This window comes from Stegodyphus dumicola, chromosome 6 (genome assembly GCF_044657685.1).
Source record: "Stegodyphus dumicola isolate Sdum_Otavi_A_Nest chromosome 6, ASM4465768v1".
Classification (NCBI taxonomy): domain Eukaryota; kingdom Metazoa; phylum Arthropoda; class Arachnida; order Araneae; family Eresidae; genus Stegodyphus; species Stegodyphus dumicola.
In genome coordinates this window covers 198,407,696-198,432,180 of record NC_140773.1, presented here as the reverse complement: position 1 = coordinate 198,432,180, position 24,485 = coordinate 198,407,696, and the positions used below count along the sequence as shown (strand labels likewise).

The 24,485-nt window shown below is 32.3% G+C and overlaps 1 protein-coding gene across 1 annotated transcript in view; it reads left to right on the top strand.

The window, feature by feature from the left end:
• The window catches only part of Usp30 (ubiquitin specific protease 30), a 51,963-nt gene extending 28,727 nt beyond the window's left edge, over positions 1-23,236 (top strand). Inside the window, exons 5-10 of the mRNA XM_035373469.2 lie at positions 6,719-6,856; positions 6,976-7,035; positions 7,155-7,301; positions 10,424-10,626; positions 12,402-12,506; positions 22,668-23,236. Coding sequence (XP_035229360.1) covers positions 6,719-6,856; positions 6,976-7,035; positions 7,155-7,301; positions 10,424-10,626; positions 12,402-12,506; positions 22,668-22,884 — 870 coding nt within the window. The 3' untranslated portion in view covers positions 22,885-23,236. The remainder of the gene's footprint in view (positions 1-6,718; positions 6,857-6,975; positions 7,036-7,154; positions 7,302-10,423; positions 10,627-12,401; positions 12,507-22,667) is intronic.
• Positions 23,237-24,485: the final 1,249 nt, after the last annotated feature.

Genomic DNA, 24,485 nt, shown 5'->3' with positions numbered 1-24,485 from the left:
ACAGGCGTTTACGAGTGCACGTAAGACCTTTACGGCTGCGAATATGTTTGTGCGCATGCGCGTTTAATGTGTAACGGACGGTATAAACTAAGCTAAAATTATCTAATTCAGTTAATGTTGCAGATTGCGTTGTTCATTAATCTTCGAATTGTATCCGGCTTATTATTTTTTGCAGACTGTTAGAGCAATTTCATAAAAGTAAGCTTGAACTTTCGATTATGTCAAATAGAATTTCCGATGTATATTTACTAATATGTAATTTATATCTACAAAGCGAAAGTGTGTTTCGAAATCCGAAATCTGTTTATCATTTCATGCAGCGGATTGGAAGTTGATTTGTCAGCACTATACTTATCTTCAAGGCAGATGTTTTTATTTTATTTGGCTTATAGTTCCTTACTAAGTGTAGTATTTCATCTCGATGTACTCAGTCTTTGATATGATTTAAATCAAGTTCCTCGTCATTATAATTCGCTTCCGATAGTGACTCAGAGGTTATTGAAAACAAAAACATTTCGATTGACAAATTAGTAGGTATTCTCAACACAGCAATTATAGGACTTGAACAGCGGAACTTTGTAACTAAAAAAGAAATTATGTCTGTTTAATAGAATTAAAGAGAAAGTATTATCACATGAAACGAAGCAACTTACATTGAAAGAAATGTTTAATAAAGTAAACAAATAAATATTAAGCTTTTTCTTTTTGTAAATTTTGATACCCTTTAGATCATAATTGTTCTTTATTTCATAAATTACGGTTTCATATTTTTAATTTTGTAATTTCTGTATGCCATCTTACCAGATTTAAACTGATGATCTATAATCCGGAATCGCCGAAGTCCCGACGACTCCAGATTAAAGACTTTTGACTGTATTTGTGTTCTTCATTTCCATTAGTAACATACTGTTTCAGTAAAGTCAAGGAGAAAAGTAATTATGTTTCCATTTTTTTACACCAAAAAAGCGCAGATATTTGACTTACTGCTTAGATGTGTATCTCCAATGGACTATCCGGGCCCATAAGCCGTTGTTTTATTTTTGGTGATGTTGAAAGCAATATGTAGTAGAAAATTCAGTTGCCTAGTTTTAATGGGTGCTTTCCATGAGGTTTACAAAATAGATGAATAGGGCATGTCAGCTTATGACATGCAAAAAAACTTAAAGTTAATAATGGTTATTAACTTGAGTGGTATAAACTACTGTGTTATGTCAGTAGCGTCCACTTGGCAATTCATTTAGGTCGGCCAGTACTTGGCTACAATTCCATATGATACTTCATACATATATGCTCTCTGGAATACTTTGCTAGATTCCTATTCCTAATCTAATCTTCAATAGCTATAGTCTATTCCAAGGTTCCATGCATCAAATCGCTGCACTGTGCTGGAGAGAATCACAGCTACTGCCTTTAAAAACAACGAGAATGACACAAGGTACATCGGATGACACACAATCTTCACTCATTTCTTAGCTTCTACCGCGGAATTACACACAGCACTGGATTTTTCAACACTGTGCTGAGGCAAAGGGAATTGCAAGTTTACCAATGCACTGTACCTATCTTGAATAATTATTATATTGAAGAATTTGCATATCAATTCAAAAACCCATTTTCAAACATGTTTTAATGCAGTTTATTTCAGGCATTAAGATAAAAATGATTTCTCAAAATTGAGTTACTTATTTTTGCTGTTTGAAATCAAACCCGTACTTTTAATAAAGCATCTTATAAATTGTTAATATGGTATTTCCATTGGTTAATCTTTGGATTATGGTAACTTTGCGATTTTTTGGCAAAAATTTGGCGACCAACCCTGCTACAGCAACCTGCTAGTTTTGTTTTCACAAAGTAAAGGCATGTTTTTTTTTTTTTTTTTTTTTTTTTTTTTTTTTTTTTTTTTTACTTAACATTTTTTCCAACAATCTGCTAGCCGAATTACGCTCATGCTAGAACTTTTATGGAACAAAAGTGCTTAATCATGACGAAGATTAGGTGCGAAATTGGGAGAAAGTGCAGAATCGCAAACTGCTTGCCGCGTTTTTAAGAATTGCACATACACGGTATCATCCATGTACAAGTTGACCTATTTTCACTTAAAAAAAATCCCAGAATTGCACAAAAATGGCATTGCGCACACTCTTGACTTTATCCATGTACACTGCTAAAGTCCTAGCTAGTAACCTTTATTGCCTTACCAAAATGTCGCCAAACTACCTGTTACCATATTCCAAATATTAGCCTTTTCATTAATTGTTATTTCATATTTAAGTGTTAAATTAATAATTTTCGTCCATAAGTATGAATTAAGTGGTATATGTATATAATTTTTAAAACATATCATGTATCAGTTATTAATCTGCTTTCTACAAACTAAAAAAGACTTAAAGTATCTGGCAAAATATCTACTAAAAAATACATTTTAGTATCTCAGAAACAATATAATTTCATTAGCCAGGTTTATTTTTAGGAAAGAGAAACACATATATAATTTTAAGAGAGGAAATAAATAAATAAGAATTCAAAGAAAATATTTGCAGATGAGCAGATCCTCATGTGTATTCATTGATAACTATTAAGGCAGTTTAAAGCTGTGCTAAGTGAAAAGAACTAATATTTGCTTTTCATTTTTATTTAGAATTTTTTTAGTGTATGTACATATATAAATCTTGTGTGTGCCTGTTTTTTTATTCTTTCACTTAGACTGAAGCAAATATAAGAAATAGTTGATCAGTTATATGCGAGATAATTTTTGTATGAATTATCTTCTTCTTACTAACCCTTCTCATTTGAATCAGATCAGATCCATAAGTTATACAGTCAAAAGTCGTTAATTCGGACACCCATAATCCGGACCTCAAAGCTAAGACCTTTCTGCGCATGCGCCGCGTTGGCACATGCGCACAGGCGTTTTACGCGTGTGCGTATAACCTTGACTACTGCGCATATGCGTGTGCGCAAGTGCAAAATACGTTTTCGCCTGCGCGTTTAATGTATAACGGACGGTGTAAGCTAAAATTATCTAATTATCTATTTCAGTTAATGTTAATGATTGCGTTGTTCCTTAATCTTCGAATTGGATCCCGCTTATTATTTTTTGCAGACTGTAAGAGCAATTTTATAAAAGTAAACTTGAACTTTTGATTATGTCAAATAGAATTTCCGATGCTGGAACTTCCAAAGGATCTACAAAACGAAAGTATGTTTCGATGTCCAACAAACAAAAAGTGGAATTGCTGCAAAAAATGGATAAAGACATGAAGAATGTGACAGAGAGGTTAGTGAAAACAAAAAAATTTCGATTGACAAGTTAGTCGGTATTCTCGGCACAGCAATTAACGGGACTTGAACAGCGGAACTTTGTAACTGAACAAGAAATTATGTCTTTTTATAGAATTAAAGAGAAAGTATTATCACATAAAATGAAGCAACTTAAACAACTTACATTGAGAGAAATGTTTAATAAAGTAAACAAATAAATATTAAGCTTTTTTTTTTTTTTTTTTTTTTTTTTTTTTTTTTTTTTTTTTTTAATTTTGATATTCTTTAGATCATAATTGTTCTTTATTTCATAAATTATGGTTTCATATTTTTAATTTTAGAATTTCTGCATGCCATCTTACGAGATTTAAACTGATGATCTATAATCCGGAATCGCCGAAGTCCCGACGAGTCCGGATTAACGACTTTTGACTGTAGTATGAATAGCATGAATTGTAATTCATGTAAATAATGCTTGTAAATAGAAAATAGGCGATATTTACTTATTTTCTCTTATTCTATTATGTTGATGCATAAGTACATATGTTATTGTTATAATATTAAATTATCAACTCTCACTAGAGCTGAAATTAAATATTGTATATGTTGGCATGTAAGACGTACCCTCTTTTTTACACGTTTCTGAAGGATAAAACTTTATTACTGAATTTACAGTGTTTTAAATATAAAGTAATACAAAGTACAGTCAAAAGCCTTTAATCTGGACTCGTTGGGACTTTGGCGATTCTGGATTATAGATCATCAATTTAAAATCTGGTAAGATGGCATGCAGAAATTATAAAATTAAAACTATGAAATGGTAATTTATGAAATAAAGAACAATTAGGATCTAAAGGGTACTAAAATTTACAAAAAAAAAAAAAAAAAAAAAAGCTTAATATTTATTTGTTTACTTTATTAAACATTTCTTTCAACGCGCGCATGCGTAAAGCATATATTACGCATAGTCGAAATTAGAAAATTGCAACCAGAAAACTATTGGATGTGTATTCGTGTTATTTATAATGACAAGGAATTTGATTTAAATCATATCAAAGACTGAGTACATCGAGATGAAATACTACATTTAGTAAGGAATTAGAAGCCGAATAAAATAAAAACATCTACCATGAAGATGAGGATAGTGCTGACAGATCAACTTCCAGTTCATTGCACGCCGCAATGTCCCCCCCCCCCGGCAGAGCAGCGTCAAATTGATAAACATATTTCGGAATGATTACAGAATCAAAGGATATGCCTTTATCTATTTTTTGCAACAATTCCACTTTTTGTTTGATGGACATCGAAACATGCTTTCGCTTTGTACGAGGCATATTCGGAAACTAAGTACCGTTTTAAAAAAAAATAATAAAACAATTTTTTCGAATCCAATTTTATTTTTACATGAAAATACATGTCTTAAACTATTTTTCAACATAGTTTCTGCCAATGATCAAACACTTGTCATAGCGGGTGACCAGTTTTTGTATATCATCGTCAAAGAAACTTCCCGCCAGTTTCGATAACCACGACTCCACAGCATTTTTTGTGTCATTGTCAGATCCAAAGAGCTTGCCACCAAGCTCGCGCTTCATGTGCAGGAACAAGTGATAGTCGGACAGCGCCAAGTCCAAGCTGTACGGCAGGTGATCGAACTGCTCCCAATGAAACTGTCGAATTAACGATTGAGTGACACCAGCAGTATGGGGCCGAGCATTGTCATGGAGCAACACAATTCCTTTACTGAGCATTCTTCTTCGTTTGTTTTGAATGGCAGGCCTTAGTTTTGTAAAGTCTCACAATAACCTGCCGCATTAATGGTTTCACCTCTGGGAAGAAATTCAGTAAGCAAAACGCCTTGCCTATCTCAGAAGACAGTGCACATGATTTTTTGTGATGACATTGTCACTTTGAACTTTTGTATTTTGGAAGAAGGAGTGTGTCTCCACTCCATCGATTGTTGTTTCGATTCTGGTGTGAAATGACACACCCATGTTTTATCACCTGTCACAATTTGATTTAAAATGTTTTCTCCCTCATCACTGTACCGCGTGAGAAATGTCAGGGCACTACCAAGTCGCTTTGTTTTGTGAAAATCAGTTAGCATTTTTGGAACCCATCGGTAACACAGTTTGCGATAATTCAAGCGGTCAGGCACAATTTCGAACAAAACAGTACGTGAAATTTGTGGAAATGCCTCTGAAAGTGTTGTCATTGTGAAGTGTCAGTTGTCATGAATTGCTTCATCAACTTTCCTTATCAAATCATCGGTGACAACAGATGGCCGACCTCGACCTGCATTAAACATTCTGACCCACTTATCGTGCTCACCATTCCATCACTTATTGCGTATTCACCGTAAACTTCTGTCACTTGACGATAAATTTCGGCCGGTTTAACATTCCTCGCGTTCAAAAATTTAATCACGGCACGAATCTCACAGTCAGCGGGAGAACTAATTGTCTTAAACATTTTGAATGTGCACAGCAAACTGAAAACACAACATAGAGCAACCAAAATGGTGACAATTGAAAGTCAGTGAACAAGAAAGACTAGTGCGCATGCGCGGGACGCCTACCACAGCGCTGTAACGGCGCTAGAATGAAACGCTACTTAGTTTCCGAATACGCTACGTAGATCCTTTGGCAGCTCCAAAATCGGAAATTCTTTTTGACATAATCTAAAGTTCAAGCTTACTTTTATAAAATTGCTCTAACAGTCTGCAACATTAACTGAAATAGATAATTAGATAATTTTAGCTTAGCTTATACTGTCCGTTATACATTAAATGCGCATACGTAAACGTATTATGCGCAGAAAGTTTGTAGCTTTGAGGTCCGGATTATAGATCATTCTGGATTATGGACGTCCAGATTAAAGACTTTTGACTGTAATACTTTCTGCAATACCCAATCTATCTGAGAAAGAACATCCTTTAATCTTCTTCGTCAAAACCCACTCACTCATCTCCAAAACTAACTGAAGAGTCACTTGAAACCTCTTCTAAATCTGAGTTCTCATACAACAAATTGTCCTCTGTACCATCCAGTGTATTACTGATGCCACACTTCTTAAATGATTTAACCACTGTCTCTGTTTTCACAGCATCCCATGAAGCTTTGACCCATTCACAAACTTGCAAAATGCTAACTCCGAATAAACTGAGTATCGACGTACAAGACCCACCCCGTTTTTCAGACCGATTTTCAAAGAAAAAAAGTATGTCTTATACTCCGGCAAATACAGTATTTAGAAATTATCAATGTGATAGTTTTTTCCAAATTAATTTTTTTCCATGTTATTGACTTGTGTTGAATGTTAATTTTGCATTTTAATTAAAATAAAGCATCAAAAAGTAATTAATGGAAAACATAATAACATCAGTTTGATGTATTTTTATTTTAGAGGTATATTTAATTGCATGTCTTGCGGTTTAATAATGTATGTTTCTGAATAGGATTTGTCTAGTGAAAATACTGCAACAGAAGTAAAAAAGTCTTTTATTTCATCCAAAAAAGTATCGCCAGTGAAGATTGCTTCTCCACTTCGTGGTTTATTGGTCAGTGAGTTAAAATGTACTTCTTGTAAGTCAAAGGTGAGTAATATATAAAGAACATAAAAAATTACACTTGGTTGTTTATATTTATTCTTAAAAAAACATGAGCATTTGAAATGGGCAAAAATATGTAAAAACATTTTTGTATTTCCTCTTAGTTTCCAGCAAGCTATGATACATTTGACAGTATATCTCTAACTATTCCGACATCGCAGTGGGTAAGTTTTAAAAAATTAAGCTTATTTTTAAATTATGCGCTGTTCTGTAGATCATTTAAATTGTTTCTGACATATTTTTGTGTCTAGAAATGTGACAGAAGAATTTTGTTGCATTATAGGGACAACTTACACTTCAAGATTTGCTATTGAAGTTCATATCTTGTGAATTTGTACAAGATGTAACATGTGAAGTTTGTCCTAAGCTGATGGATGAAGGTAGTTCTAAACCAAAAACAGTATTTTGTAAACAGCTTAGTTTTGGGAAGGTAAAGTTACCTTAAAATAATTTCATATACTAATTGGCTAAAACTGCTTTTTGAGCATATCTAACTTTGGAAGTATTCTCTAAGCTATTCCAGACTTTTTTTATATGTATTTCTTCATGCTAAACATTGTATTTGAAAGTAGTTATCTTATTTCTATAGTTATGTCATTCTTATTTTTTTATTCCAGTATTAGTTTTGATTGTATGTTATAATTGTATTATTAGAATATTATGCAAAATTTTCTGCCATTTAATCAAAATTCACTTAAATGGTATTCCAGCATTTAATTTCACAAAAGTGAGGAAATATTATATATTTGATGTTGGAATTATACTTTATTACATTTCACAACTCTTTTAATGCTGGGCTGTAAGAGCAAAGCAAAAAATTTTGCTTCAAGAAACAACTCTTGTTTTATGTTTTTGATTCATGAAATCAGTTATCAAGAATGCCAACAGTTTGTCCAACATTTGGTTTTAGGTAGCCGAGCAGATTGGCTTTGGAAAATTTTCTTGCTTTGTTCCTGTGTGTAATATAGATACAAATTTATAAAGTCCTCCTTTCATGATTTTCTGAATTTAATATTTCCTATATTTGATAACTATTGAGTGCTTTATTACAAGTTATTTTTTAAAGTAAAATCACTTTCCCACCGACCCAGAATTTATATACAAGTCTTTGTTTTTTTACCGAATTTCCTTGTCGGTTTAAGCTTTTAATCCTGCTCATACAATTGCGCTGCCTATGATGACACCCAGTTTTACATTTCTTTTCACTTCTCCATCAGTATTCTTGAACAATTTATCCCATTTTCATATTTTATTGTCACCTTATACTTCATGTATCTGGTCATGAATGTCTGCACCTTAAGTTAAGAACTGAATGCCCGACAGCAATTCAGAGGACAGGACAGGAAGAGGTGGGTGTGACACGAGAACTTAACCAAATGGTCTCGTAGGTATAGTTTCATCATACTAACTGTAAAGTTCTGTCTCGATTTGAATAGAGCACACCCTGAGGAAAATTAGCTTCGAGCATCTCCCACTCTTTCCCAACAGTCTTCAAGACTCAGAGTAGCACGTGATTTTCAACTTCATATTACAAAACTTACTGGCTGGTGCCATGAATGTGGATGGTTTTGGATTTTGTGCAAGAAATGCCTGTATGTGCACTCCTGTACATACAGTTGTGTTTGCATGAAATTTTCAACCTGTATTGCAAACATACCTTACTTAACCACTTCATTATTTTCTCGAAGACAGATTCGGCGATTTGAAAAGTGTCATCAGTAGCTTTGAATGATTTTAATAATTCAAATTATACCCAAATGCCAATGGCCATCTTTATATATGTGTGTATGTGTGTGTGTAAAATATGAAACAAAATTATTAAACTGGAAAACTAAAACTGAATCATTTGTCAATAGATTCATAAATTTTAATTAAATGCATCCTCGCTTCAAAGATTTACTTTATTTACTTTGCATCATTCTGCCGCATATTAGGTCCCAATCACATTATGATTCAGCTACAGGGGACTTGACGTCGAAAGGGACAATTCCAGGAAACCCATATAGCTAGCTTACCATTTTCACCTGCTACAGAGATATGAACACCAAACAGTAATCGATTATTGCTCAGATTGGGATCATGTGATCTTTCAGAAGCAGAACTTTCGTCTGATTGGTTGATCTTTACCCGGGACACACTCCAGCTGAGACATTTTGAGTGAGGTTTGAAAGAATCACATTGCAATTAATTGAATTCCTCTTCTATTTTCGTTCATTTTTCTTTAAATTTTATTAATTTTTAATGGGGTTTTGCTTGTTTGAAAAGTTTTGGTTTTAACATTTTTTAAATTCTTAGTTGCATTGAAATTTATTAACACTTTACCGACCGATCGTCTATTAATCGGCTTTTTATCGAAAATGCCTACCGATCGATAGCCTATTATTGTCTTTTCATCACCAACATCTACTGACCGATTGCCTATTAACCAACTTTTTTAGGCAACGTCTGCCGACCAATAGCCTGTTAATCGTCTTTCCATCACCAACGTCTACCGACTGATTGCCTATTAACCGGCTTTTTTAGGCAACGCCTGCCGACCGATAGCCTATTAATCCCTTTTTTCTCGGGGCTACCTGAAAATAGCCTATCAATTGGTAGCCATGGCGATAAACAATTGCCATTTGCTATATCATCTGCATTTTATTATTAGTATTGAGGTACATTGCTCACTTGCATTAAGTGCATTGCTTCGTAAACTCCCACATTTTCACACCGTTTTTAAAAAAAATTACCATTCACGATGAGCGAAAGAAATGGTACTGGAGAGTTTTATAAGTATTGTTTTGCAGTTATATATATATATATTATATATATAATTAGCTATAGAAAATATAATATACAGTTCCATAAATTATAAGATTTTTAAGCAGAGATGACATTTTCCCCAAAACCCCATTTTAAATGTAATTAAAGATTTTAACATCTTGTCACTTTTTTATTTAGAATGCATGAAAGCTAACACTTGTTGATTTGTAGGCATTTAACCATGCTGCTAAAAAAGACACAGAATCATTTCTCTAGCGCAGGTAATAAAGAATCACAAGTTGTAATAAATAGTAACTCTGCATTTAACATTAAGAAAACTGCTCAGCTTGAGTGTGAAAAAAATTAAGTTGATAATTTCAAAAGTTGTAAAAGCAATTAATTAGTAAATGTTTAAAGCATTTACATAAAACAGTCTTCTCAATCTAAACGTAATTCTTTTTTAGCCTTTTAGGCCATGGTTGCATGCTAGAGGAACAGTTCGGAATGGCTCATGGTTTTGTCTGAACTGATTGTTTTTATAAATTGTTTTGACGAACATTGCATTGAGTTCATTATGCAAAAATATCGAATTTTAGTAAAAACTGTAAATAAAATTTAGCATTTGTAAGTGTTTATAAATATGACTTGCTATGAAATTAAATATTTTTCAGTTAGGATATAAGGAAGTTTATATGAACATTTGTTCACAATTGCAAAAATGCAAATTTAACATGATAAATTTTTAGAGTGTTAATATAATTTATAATGAATCATGAATATGAATTATTTACAATGTCTTTTTCTTAGCTTCCAAAGATCTTGTCCATTCATATACAAAGAACAATGTGGCTCAAAAATGGCATTGCTGTTAAATGCTATGATTATGTTGCATTCCCTGCCATCTTGGTTATGGATCATTTTGTTCATTCTCACATGAATAAAAATAAGCAGTTGGGAGCTACTTATACAAGGCTGCGGCTTACTGGTGGGAATTCTTCAAAATGTGATCAGTAAGAAAAATATTTTAATAATTAGCATGTGTCATGTGAACTTTGTATCTATGTAAATAATTTTTAAAAAATTATATATAAATTGTAGTATCTCTTACATAATGTAACATTAAAGGCCCAGAATGTGCAGAATCACCGGAAAAATATGGTTATATGGATAATTCCGTCTATCATTGTGGTAAATGGCTATCTCGCCAACCAAGCTGGTAATGGCTTTGGCGACTAGTTTTGTCCCCATGTTTAGCAAGAAATCCGCAGAAGTCACCAAGCTTGGCAACATTTTTCTCTAAACCCTGTGTAACTAACTGGTCCAAGCCCTATGTATGCCTTTCAGCAATTTTGAGAAATCGAAGATTCTGCAAATTTCTTGGCAGATGGGTCAACGCTATAAGACTGGAGAAAGCTACTGCCTTAATCAAAAACAAAGCTGGGACTATAGAAAGCAGACTAGACGAGGTTGAATATAAAGTTAGAGAAACTGAAGAAGAATTTCTGCTCTTGAACAACAAATTGATGACGAAGTTTCTGTTGCTGCTGCAAAGGAAGTTGACACCTTGAAGAAATCTATAGTGACAGCTGGACAGAATTCTGATGCCTTTAAATTCATACCTGTGTCTTCCCGATTCTCTCTAAAACTATTCCTATGTGATGGAAAGACCTCTTGGTAAGTGTACAAAACTCAGTTCTGTATAGTAGTAGATGAAAATGAATGGGATTCCAAAGCTAAGGGATTGCATCCTGATGCTTCTCTGAGAGCAGACACAGTGAATATCTTTCAAAATCTACTCAAAAACCAGAGACTAGATATAGAACCAGAGGCAAAGCTTTATTTGGTGTGTTAGGTCTGAAGACATGATGTGTTTAAAAGACTGCAGTTGGCTTCACTTAAAAAATCTCGCCAGTAGAAGCCCATGGAAATACTCCAGTAGCTCACCATATATGTTAAAAGCTTGTCACATATCGACTTTTCAGACTGCCCAACAGAAACAAGAGAATGCTGTCCTTGCAATTTTTCATTGATGGCTTCCAGGACCCCAACATACAAAAAGGCTTGTGAATGGTGGGTGTCAAGGTTATGTATTTTAGGCTTTTTGCATTGTCTTGTGTTTAATTTTTATTGTTCTTGGTAGTTTGCAGTAGTAACTACTGATTGTGCTCTGTCACACTGAGAAGAGCTGTAACGAGTACATTTGTGAAAAGTTCCAGACCAGTAGAATGTTTCTTATGCAAAAATTAATTTTATCTAGCTATCATCGGCTCTGTCCATTATGAACCCACATGCACATAACAGTATGAAAATTCAGTATAATGTAGATATCATAAAATCAGTGTGTGTGGAAGCTCATTTTTACATCCGTCTTAGACCATTTTCAAGGCTCTTGGTTTCTGGATTTTCCCTTAGTGTTTGCAGTTTTCATGATTGATGTTTCCTCTTGAAAAGCCTTGGTAACAGTTGACAATTAGAGGCCATGGAAAGTCCAGAAAATAGCACATGGATAAGAATATTTCTGTAAAATTAAGTTTTCTTGTAAAAATTTCTTCATTAAATCAGAAGCTAATTTAATGAAAAGAAAATAATTTTATTGTTTATCCACTGTGGACTACTGAAAAAAATGTTTACAATTCTGCATTGCAAATGCTAGTTTATTAATTAGGTATTTTTCTAGTGTCGGTGGTTTTCCCTCTTTTTTTAAAATGTATGATAGTAAATTCTGAAAACAAAATTTAAAATTGAATAATAGTAAAATTATTCAAAAATTTCATGTTCATTACAGGCAAAATAATTTAACCCAGAATTCTTCAACCATTTTGAATTCTGCTTCTCCACCCGGGACTCGTACAGTAACGAACAAAAGTTGTGTGTCAATGAAAGATGATTCGTAAGTATTAAATTCATTAATGTGGAAATTTTTTATCTTGCTACAATCAGATTATAGCAATTAATTTTAAAAATCGTGCTAATTATTATTACTTGCTAATATATAGAAAATCTTTGGAAGTCACTTTTCTTAAAACTGTTAAGTAAATAGTCTTTAGTCTGTTATGTTGTAAAGACATTAGGTTTTTTAAAGCAGGAGACATGAAAATGAGCAATGTCCTCACCGGGATTCAAACCACGGACATGCTGGCCATTACACCACGAAGGCATGCTAAGAAGGCAGGAGAAATACCTTATATACTCCCCCCTTTTAAACGGCCACTGGGGATTAGGGGACCCAATCGCCAAATCCTGGTGGTGGATAACCATTATCCACCACCTTTTTTTTTAGTTCGGGTGCCATTGTAGAGACATTAGGATTTTTGATGCTGAAAGACCTAAAAAATTAGCAGTGCCCTCGCTGGAACTCGAACCACTGACTTCTCAATATGCGCCGAGCGTGCTAGTCATTACACCACAAAGGCATGCTAAGAGTACGAGAGAAATACCTTATAATGTGAAGAGCTATTTAAAAGTTTTGAATATATCTATCACATCGACATTGTTATATAGTTTGGAAAACAAACATATAATGAAAGCAAAAACATTAGAAATTGCAGTATTCTAAATATATTCATTATCTTATTACCCAGAAGAAATAATCCAAAAAACTATACATAAATTTGCATGATTCCAACAAATATGAAAGGATCATAAAGTCCTTAAAATTCCTTAGTTTTGCTCGTATAATGTTTCTGTGCCTCTTTTATGAGTGCCATTTCGATTGTAAATTAACAGTTTCGAAATCGACAATAATACTATCAGTTTGCGTTGGGAAAACAGAGTTTCTTGGACTTAAGCCTTGGCCTTTTGATTGTGCTTCTTTGTACTATGACAAAGATGTGACCTTTCATGGAAGTCACTTTTCATTAAAATTCCTACTGTTATCAATCCTCTATATTATATATGTAGATGCAGAAATTTAGTATTGAGAAAGGAATTAAATAAAGAATGAAAAGTATTGAGAAAAGAATGAATAAGGCACTTAAAAAAGGAGATGGGATATACTGTGAACAATTTGCTGATATCAAAACAATTTAAATTTGAAAGCCACATGCTTAAATCAATTTTAACTGCCTTTGCTGCAAGGCTTCTTATGTCCTTATGACTTGCCAACATTTTGGCAATTTCAGATCAGTTTGTATGTATAATTTTTACTTTTGCAAATTTTTCTTTCTTTTTACATACATAATAGCATTGTTAGAATTTCATTAATGTAAAAAATTGTTGTTTTAGAAAAATAGTTTTAAAATAAAACTTGCTTTTATTTTCTGTCGTATTTTCTTTCATATTGGTGACCTACGAATGCTTTGATTATGTAAAATAATAAAAAGTACAATTTTTGAATCACTTTTTAGAAAAGCAAAAATTCTACTGTAATTATTAAAAATTAATTTCATTTATATACTTTTATCTGTATATTACTTTTTTAATTAGAGTTTTCCCTCTGTGTACATATTTTAAAATATTTAGTTATATTTCAGTTTTCTCTGTAAAATTCACTTTAAACTTTTTTCACATTTTTTCCCCTTTCCTCGCCCTCAAAATCTTCTGATGTTTTACTCTTATAAAGTTGGCAATTATGACAATGAATTGGTTTTTGAAACCAACTGTTCCTTGCTAAGAAAATTTTCTTTTGGGCCAAGGACCTTGGAAGTTTCTAGCAACGTATACAAAAAAGATCCAATGAAACCCATGAAAAGTTTGCAACAAGATGAAAAATGTGTTCATGGTTTAACACATAATAGGTGTATTTTATGGGAAGATTGTGGTGAATTTATATTATTATTTGGAAATTTTTTTAGAAAATTATTTAAATTTTTTACATTTGGTCTGAGGAGTTTTTCTCCATTTCCTGACACATTTCTTTTCTCTTCCTCCTTTTTTATGCTTTTATTGTGCATAAGCAAGGAAAATTACGAAAAAGATTCTAATCTTCACTTACAGAGGTATCTGTAGAAAAGAATTTATCTGTGAATAACTGAATTTATTTGTGAATTAAAGATTTAAAAGATTTATTATTTATTTATTATGTAATGAAATGTAAATTATATATTTAAGTGCACCATATATCGCTTCGTAAATTTTTCTGAAAGCATTCTCAATATTTATAGAATTAGAGAAATAAGATGTATAATTTCTTCTGCACATTATATATATATATGTTTAACTAAATCTGAAAATTCAAAGAAGAGAAAAATTTTATTAAGAAATTAATTGCTTAAAGCAAAAGAAAATTTTTCAAATTGATATTGTTGGAAGTGACAGATCAGCAGATGAAGAGGAGACTAGTACTATTTATTAAAGCAGATGAATTTAGATAAGGTGTTAGAAAGGAGGAGAAGAATATAAATTAGCTAAAGTACTCATGAAAATTTCAAATTAAAAAAAAATGCAAAATTATGGATATTTTGTAGCTTTTAATGTATAATCGTTCTAACATTTTTAACCCACTGTGATAAATTAATGATTATGTAAATGACTATAGGGATGGCCAAAGTGATAGTCTCCTTAAAATGTATGTAACTGTTATAAGTGTTAAGTATACATATTTCAGAAACTTTCATCCCTAATTTACTACTTTAAAGGTAACTTTAGATATTACTTCAGAGTTTTTGTTTAACTTGATAACTTTTAGAGAGTGGTTTCATTTTCAAATTTGTTTCACAGTCAGATCAAGTCACACTTTCTGATTTGACCCACCTTATATTTTGTAAGCTGTTATTTTTACGCAAGGTTTGTACGATCCTTAAGAGTCCTTAAATTTTTTGGAATTGATTTTTGGTCCTTAAAAGTCCTTAATTTTAATCATCTGAAATTTCTGTCTGTTTTTACGACTGCCATTTTGAGTGTTAATTAGCATTTTGGAGGAATATTTTTGGCGATTCACTGACATGTATGGTTATTTTTTGAATGGCTTATAATTTGTTTCTATTTCTAATATACACTCATGTCCATAAATTAAGGATAATACAAAATCAGGCAAAGGAAGAGTTAGAAGCAAAACAAATTTGACTTATTTGTAAAGCTTATTTATTAAACAAAAGGTAAAGAGCAAAAAAAGATGCTATATGTTTGATATTATTAAACAAAATAGCAATTTTTTCTCCCTGGAGCAAATTAAAAAAAAAAAAAAAAAAAAACTATTTACAAAAAACCAATATTACATGGTTGGTATGATTGTTAATACATTGTATGTCTCCCAGAACAATGCAATACAGTCCGTACAATGCCTAGGCATGCTGAGTATCAAATTATCGATCTGATCTTGGAGGATATTACACCACTGAAAAAGAAATGCTCTCCGAAGTTCCGTTAGACATGTAGGAGGAGGTTGACGGGCTGCAACTCATCGGCCAAGTATGTCCCACACGTGCTCTACTGGATTCAAATCCGGTGAGAATGCTGGCCAGTCCATACGGGTGATATCCTTCGATTGAAGGCATTCGCTTACGATGTTTGCATGGTGAGGATGGGTGTTGTCATCCATAAACACAAATTGTGCACCCATGGCGCCCCGAAACAAACGTACATGTTGTTCCAGAATGACGTTCCAATAGATTTGGCTTGTCATGGTTCCAATTTGAACATGCAGGTCAGTTCTGGAACCCAGAATAATTCCACCCCAAACGAGCACTCCTGCACCACCATAACGGTGTCATTCAATGATGTTTTCTTGGGAGTAACGGGTACCTGATGTTCTCCATATGAAAGTCCGGCGAGAATCAGACTGCAAGCTAAACCTTGACTCGTCAGAAAACATCACACAAGCCTACTGTTGAGGTGTCCACAATGCATGCTCTCTACTCCAGGATAACCACAGGCGACAGTGAGTTGCAGTAAGTGGAACGCATCAGACAGGTCTACGAGCATATAAACCAATCTGCCCTAAGCGTCTGTACACGAAATTGTCGTACCAGTGGCTGAAGAGACAGGTCTGAGGCTGTGCTCCGCCTGTTTCTTTTGGCAGTAACTGCCAAATACAGGTCCACATTCGGCGTTGTAACTCTGGGGCAACCTGTGCAGTAACGTCTACTCACATTTCCATCATCTTGGAATCATTGCCAAAGCCTGGAGATGACACTCTGGGCAATTACAAGTTCGTCTGATACTTCCAGTTGGGTACGCCCACATTCCAGACGGCCGATAATTCTACCACGTAAAAAATCATCCAAATGCGTCATTTGTGTCATAACTATTCGGTTAGTGCACTGAAATGCTTATAAAGCGGCTGCGAACAATTTTACTTCTTTGCCTGTATTCCTTATATATCACTCTCGTCATTGTGACGTACCATCGGTGTAATTTAGTTACTTCCTGAAATTTGCATGTGATTCTTGATGATGTGTGTAGTGATTTTACAGGTGATATATTTATTTTAGAGTTCAATTTCCACGTGACTCCGAATTATCCTTAATTTATGGACATGAGTGTAAATAACGGTATACTCGAGTTTCTAAGCAAGAAGTGAAACATAAGCATTTCGAAATTCATTTTTTCTAATAAAGAGCTCTTAAACAACTTTTCTCTTTTGGGGATGTGAATTCTTTTATTAAACGGTTCTAAATTTCGTGACTTGTCAGCATTTTGGGGATTTTAAAGTTAGTTTCTATAGAAAATTTTTAATTCTGAGATCTGAGATTCTTTTTAAAACATCATAACATTGATAAATTTCATTAAAATAATGGTAATATATTGAAGTTATATTTAAAAAATATTAAAATAAAGCATTTTTATTTTTTCACTGTCATTTGAGAAATATGTGACAAAATGAAAAATGCCTCCATGGTATCAACACGTAATGGATGTTTTACAGAAAGTTTGTGATGAATTTCTTACTTTTTGGAGAATGCATGGAAGAACAATGAAAACATAATATTTGAATGTTTTACTCCTGGTACTAGAGTCATTTTGTTAACATGTTTATCTTCCCTTTATTTTCTCTACTTTTCACTAGACACAAGCATGGGAAATATAAAAAATGCTTCTAATCTTATTACTTGGGCAGGCAATTATAGAAAGTAATTTTTTTATTAATAAAGAAATTGAAAACTTACAATTTAAAATATTCATCTAATATGTCGTAATGCATCATACATAGAGCTGGCACTAGGCATTTTCCCTTTTAATGCAGTCTCTATGGATTCTAAATTCTGCTTCCAATGCCTGCTCTAAATTCTAAAAATTCTGCCACACCAGGTCTGGAACCATCCTTTATCATATATATTTCATATTTCTTCTGAATGTTCATATTATTAAAGAAATAAGATGACATTTTTATACATTCTAAATGCATTTAGTGTTTTTTAGAATAACAGAAATCCTTAATTAAATCCCAAAATTCTAAAATGAAAAGGAAACATGTTGAAGAAAGAATGAAGAAAATTATTTTTCAAAGATATGTGTAGTTATTATTATGTAAATTACCCATTTTAGCCTTTACTATGATTTTCTATTTCCTCATATGATAGTTACTGAGCCAAATTAAATTAAAATTAAATTTTATCTTTTACCACTAGTCCACATTTTTAATTTGAATTTGACTATTCTTGTTTAATTACGTCACCATGAGCTGTAATTGATTTTGTTAACATCAGAACATGCCTTTATGTTCTAAGTTCTTTTTAAATAAGAGGCTTATTTAAAACTTTGTCTGATATTGTAGTTACTTTCAGACATAGCAATAATTTGCTCCATGTCAGTCAGGGGTTTGGGACTATTTAACTTTTACCAGATCAAGTAAATCCTCATAGGTGCATTGTGGAAAGCTTGACAAGTTAGGGAATAAAGCACGCAGGAATTAGCAAAAGCATTGGTTTGCATATTGAGACAAATGTCTAATTGTTAGAAAAGATGCTTAAAGAGAAAGAAATCGATATAAACTAGCCAAAATGTTTGGGAAGGCTTTAAATTAAAATCACGGATACATATTTTGTTGTGTTCTTGTTACAAAACATAAATGTTTTGTAGCTTTTAATGTGTAATTGTCCTAATATCGTTTAAGAATCAATGTCATAAATTACATGTATTTTAAACTGTAAAATTTTATTAGATTTTGGTTCTAATAGAGCTTTTTAACAAATATTGTTAAAAAATAAAATTTAATAGTGGCCACATAAATCCATAGTGACTAAGGTTACCTAATTTAATAATTTATAGCTAACTGATTACCCTTAAAAATTATCTCTACATATTAAAGTGAGTTATTGCCTTTCATTAATAGTCACAAGATAAAACATAAAAATGTAAAAATTCAAGTAAAACCTTTTCTTTGAATCTAGTGAGACTTAAAATGATGCAAAACAACTTATCACCTCTGGTGCTTTAATTTCTTATTGGAACCTTAAAGTATATTAACTGGGTTACAACCCCTGGAACTCTGCACAAAGCTATGACACTAACTGCATTAAACAGATCCTGAGTAACTTTCAATACTTGCCAACCATGCCTATCAGGCTTTTCAAGTTTGTTCTAATCAGCAGGTCTCTGTTTAGACAAGCAGTAGCGGTGACAGCATTCAGTCTTTTGTTATGAATCATGCTAATTATGATCATACTTCTCATTTTAACCTATGCCATTTGACATAAAATCTACCTGCTATGTACTAAACCTTTAGACTGACCAAGTATGTGACAGAATGAAACATAAAAAATTCAACATAAAGCTAACTATTAGTAAAATGTAAATTTCACTTATCTTCTTTCAAATATTATAAGTGTAAAATATTTAATGCTACTTGATAAATTGCATAAAGTTTATTTTATTCTCAAGCTTATTAATAATTATGTTAATTAATTCATGTTTAGTAATAATGTATATTACTTAGGGATCTATTTTATTTTTAAAATAGTATTACAAAAGTAAAATTCAGGCATAGAATAATATTTTTAATTGAATTTATTCAGTTCTCATTTGTTCAAAGGTCCTTAATTTTTTTCATTAATGATTCTTAAAAGTACTTAATTTCCATGTGCAGAAATGTGTACGAACCCTTTTACAGCAATTTTATAAAAATTATTTTTCAAAAGTATTCTTATTTTTCAAGTTTGAACTTTCGATTAGAACCTTTGAAAAGAGTTTCTAATTTTCGAACTGCAACAGGATCTACAAAGTGAAAGCATGTTTTGATGCCCATTAAACAAAAAGTGGAAGCTGGAAAAAAAATGGATAAAGTATATCTATCTCAAAATTCTGCAAGGAGTATGACATTGGAAAGACAACAGTACACAACATAAAAAACAGAAAAAGGAACTTTTTAAAATTTTTTGTGGATTCTGACACCCCACTCACAATGAACAACAAAAATTATTCGTTATGCTAAAAGAGGTGATTGAATGGGTCAGACAACATCCCAGCAAGGGCGTGCCATTGACAGGTCCAATGTTAATGGTTCAAGCCAAAATATTTTATGCAAAAATGAACTTAAAAACTGAGTGCACATATTTGACAAATTGGTTAACAAATTTAAAAATCGCCATGGTATAAGGAAATAAAAAATTTCAGGTGAAAAAGCTTCAGCTAATGCTGAAGCTGCTGAACTATTTGAAGATGAATTCATTGAACTCATAGTAATGAAAAGTTATCTCTGCCATAAATTTAAAACATTGATGAAACTGGTCTTTTCTGGCTACATGCTGTGAAATACCTTGACAACCTCTACAGAAAAGTGTCCAACTGGTGTCAAAGATTCTAAAGTGAGAATAATAATTTTAGCATGCACAAGTGTCATCTTTTTTGTAATCAGAAAAAATACACGATCTCTAGCATTTAAAGGAGTAAAGATTTTCCCAATTATATATCATGCAAATTAAATTGCATGAATGACATAAGCATTAATGAATGATTAATTTGAAAATCATTTCATACTCGAGGCTTGGCAACATTTGAATTCGGTTGGTTTACCTGATGATGCAAAAATTGTCCTGATTGTAGAAAAGTGTTTGCTTCATACTTCAAAATCTTTACTCCTCCCCCTAACTGCTCGAGGTCATATAATTTTTCCGATTACAAAAAGTTTACACTTGTGCCTTCCTGTAACGTTTGCACATGCTAAAATTATTAGCCTCACTTTGGAATCTTTGACACCAGTTGGATCCTTTTCTGTAGAAGTTGCAGAGGTATTTCATGGTACATACTGGCAGGAATGACAAGTTTCATTAGCATTGTAAATTTGTTCTGGAGATAACTTTTCACTCTTAATGAGTTCAATGAATTCATCTGCAAATAGTTCAGCAGCTTGAGTATCAGCTGACGCTTTTTCACCTGAAATTTTTAATTGCCTTTTACCATGGTGATTTTTTAATTTGGTTAACCAATCTGTCAATTATGTGCACTTAATTTTTAAGTTCATTTCTTCAAAATATTTTGGCTTGAGCCATTAGCATTGGATCTGCCAATAGCACAGCCTCACTGTGACGCTGTCTGACCCATTCAAACATCACTTTTTCATGATTGTGTCACTTATAGCATAATGAATAATTTTTCTGCTATTCATTGTGAGTGGATTGTTGGAATTCCAAAAAAATAAATAAATAATAAATAAATAAATCCAAGAATTTCTTTTTTCTGTTTTCTTATATTATACAGAATTAATTGGCTTACATATTTTCTGATTTCTTATGTATATGTATTTTCTGTTTTCTTATATTCTTGTGTATATATGTTTTCTGTTTTCTTATATCATATGCAGCTGAGGAGTATGACCAGTGCCATACTCCTCACATAATTTTGAGATGGATATATCTTTATCCATTTTTTGTGATAATCCCACTCTTTGTTTAATGAACATTGAAACATGCTTTCGATTTGTAGATCCTGTTGGCAACTCCAGAATCAGAAACTCTTTTTTGACATAATCGAGATTTCAAACTTTAATTTTCATAAAATTGCTGCAATAATAAAAACATGCCAAAAAAAAAGAGCTGGATCAAGTCAGAAAGTTAAAGAACAGCACAATCTGCTATATTAACTGAAATATCTTGGAATCGGTAAAAACTAACTTTAGCCTAGCTTAATAGCATTCGCTATACATTATTCACGAGATTGGCGATGAAAGACAAGTTGTTTCACTGAATTTTGTCTTGCGACTATTGTGCACTGAGACAATTAAGCCTGAATTATATTAGTTATTTCTTATACTTATGCCTATTTCTTGCACATTCTTAAAGCCTATCTGAGTCCTGAATAAATAAATTCCCATATATACAGTCAAAAGTCGTTAATCCGGACTTGTCAGGACTTCGGCGATTCCGGATTATAGATCATCAGTTTAAATCTGGTAAGATGGCATGCAGAAATCTTACCACCTGATGCAGTCTTTGTGGGTCCTTAATTCTGCTACCAAGTGCCTCCCTAAATTCTAAACATTTTGTCATTCCTTAATTTTGTAGCTCGGTGCTTCTCTAACTTCCCAAAATGTTGTCTTCTCTAAATTCTGCCACCCGTTGCAGCTATACGACCTCTGGCTCCAGTTCTGGGTTTATATGAATAACAAATCAGTCATTCTTAATTCAAATAGCCCTAAATGTAATCTTTTGGCCAATGAGTATCATTAACAAAATCTATTTTTAACATATCAAAAGAAATTTTAATTAAATTTTTCCTCATTAACATTTATTAGCGTATTTAACTAAAATCTGTAATTATCACCAAGCATAGTGTCAACAGAAAAGGTTATCATACTCTTTATTATTCAGTTACTAATATAAAAAAAAATTAGGCATCTGTGCATGAGTCATTATTTAAGTTGTCATGTGTTGCATGACATGCATGTGGTAATGAAAGCAAAATATAATAAATGCATGTGGTGATGAAAGCAAAATATAATAAATAATGATTCGCCATATGCACATGTGTAAAGCATACAAAAAGAATTTCCAAAGGAAAAAAAGTTTGTGTCTTCGAGGTCTGGATATTGGACTGGTCGAGGTCTCAGACTTTGTACTGTATATATAAAGAGAAAGAGTGCTTTCTTTTGATGCAGGGTAAATTTAAAGTGTTAAAAATATATATTATATTTAAATTTTAAGAATGTAATAAAAATAGTTTTTTTTTCCCTTTCCAGTTTTTGTTCATACAACTATGTCTATTTATTACAAGCTGTGATTGTTCATCTTGGTGATACATCATCTGGCCATTTTATCACCTTCAGGCGTTGTTCTTCTGATAACCAAAATCTGAGCAGATGGTTTCGTGTATCAGATACAGATGTCAAAGAGGTTTCATTTTCAGAAGTATCTCAATCTTGTGCTTATATGCTTTTCTATGAAAAGATCCAATGATTGAAAATTATATTAAAGTTTAAACGTAGGAACTTGAATTTGGAAGTAGAAAATTAAATTACTGAAAAGTCAATTTCTCATTGAATAAAATAATTCAGCATTTCAATCGTTTGGATTAAATCAGATTTGTTAAATGAATTGAATTCTCATGAAGTGAACAAGTTATATAAATAAAAATTTATTGGTTAATCTTCATTTGATCGAGTAACCCAGTTATGATCATTTTGTTTTGTTGAAAAAAGTAACTTATGTATAATATTTATGATGAAATATTTGTTAGATCTTATTTATTCTGTAATATATATGTAGAAATAGACAGGAAAATAGATATTTAGTATTGGTTTATACTTTTGAAACTGCAGATAAACTATATTTTGTAAATGTTTTTATTTAATGACATTTGTGCAATATTTGAATTTTGTACTTAGTCAGTTTGTATTGTGTAGGCATTTTGTATTGCATTGTACATTAATAAACATTATACATTAAATTCTGTCAGTTTTTATTTCTTTCATATTATTCATGGTTTTTGTATGTAATAGAAAAAGTATGTTTCATTTACATGAATTTCATGTATATCTCCTGATAAAAATTATCACTAAAATATGCATGTTAGAAATATAACTTAAAATTTTAAACTGTTACAAACCCCACCTTTAGGGGGGATATTCCTTTTCCCCCTCCATTACTTGTATTAATTTCTTGTTGAGTGATTTATGAAACATGTTTAAATTAAGAATACATGAAAGTGATATCATTCCTGCAATCTGCAGATATCCTTTTTCCTTGAACAAGTAGAGGCCCACCAGCGGCCGAGCGGTAAAGACGCTGAACACTGGTAGTTCGGTCTGAGGTTCGAATCCCGCGAACGGGCTGGCTGCATGGGCGTTTTCGTGGTTTTCCCCATGTGTAACGTGTATACGAGCCAGTTTCCCTTAGAAAGTCCTCCACGAAAGGCACCCCTCCCTTTAGGCAGATAGCCCTCGTGTGCTTTGCCATAATTAAATACACCAACACCACCTTGAACAAGTACACTAATGTGAGTAGTTAGAATTGTCTAATAGAAGAGATTTCGTCTGGGCGATGGTTTCTAGAAGAATGGGTCAAACTACATGTGTAATATCAGCCAATAGTTTGTATAGAATGATTTCCTGATGTACAGAGAATCCTTAATATGTTAAACTAATTAAATAAACACTTCACTTCTTATACTTCCAGATTGACGTAATTGTGGCATTATTAATTTGTAGTTTAAATACAGATCTTGATTAATGTAATTAAATATATAGTTAAGTCAGTTGGTACAATGGGATTTTTTGTTTTTCAACCAAAGTACAGTCAGCAAAAAATATTCTCAAAATTCTGCCAACCAATTTTAGAAAATTTTTGTCTGTAAAATTTAAGAGATACTGAAAATTGCTGAAATTTTGAACGAAGATTTGCGGAAATAGTAAACAAATATTTTCCAAAGACTATTTCATTCAGATATAAAAAATATTGTAAATATTTGAATGCTTTTTTGATTGTGTCTTTTTTTTTCTGTATCATAGTAGGTGTTGTGTATTATTTTGCTTTGTTATTTATTTGTTGCTTTAACGATG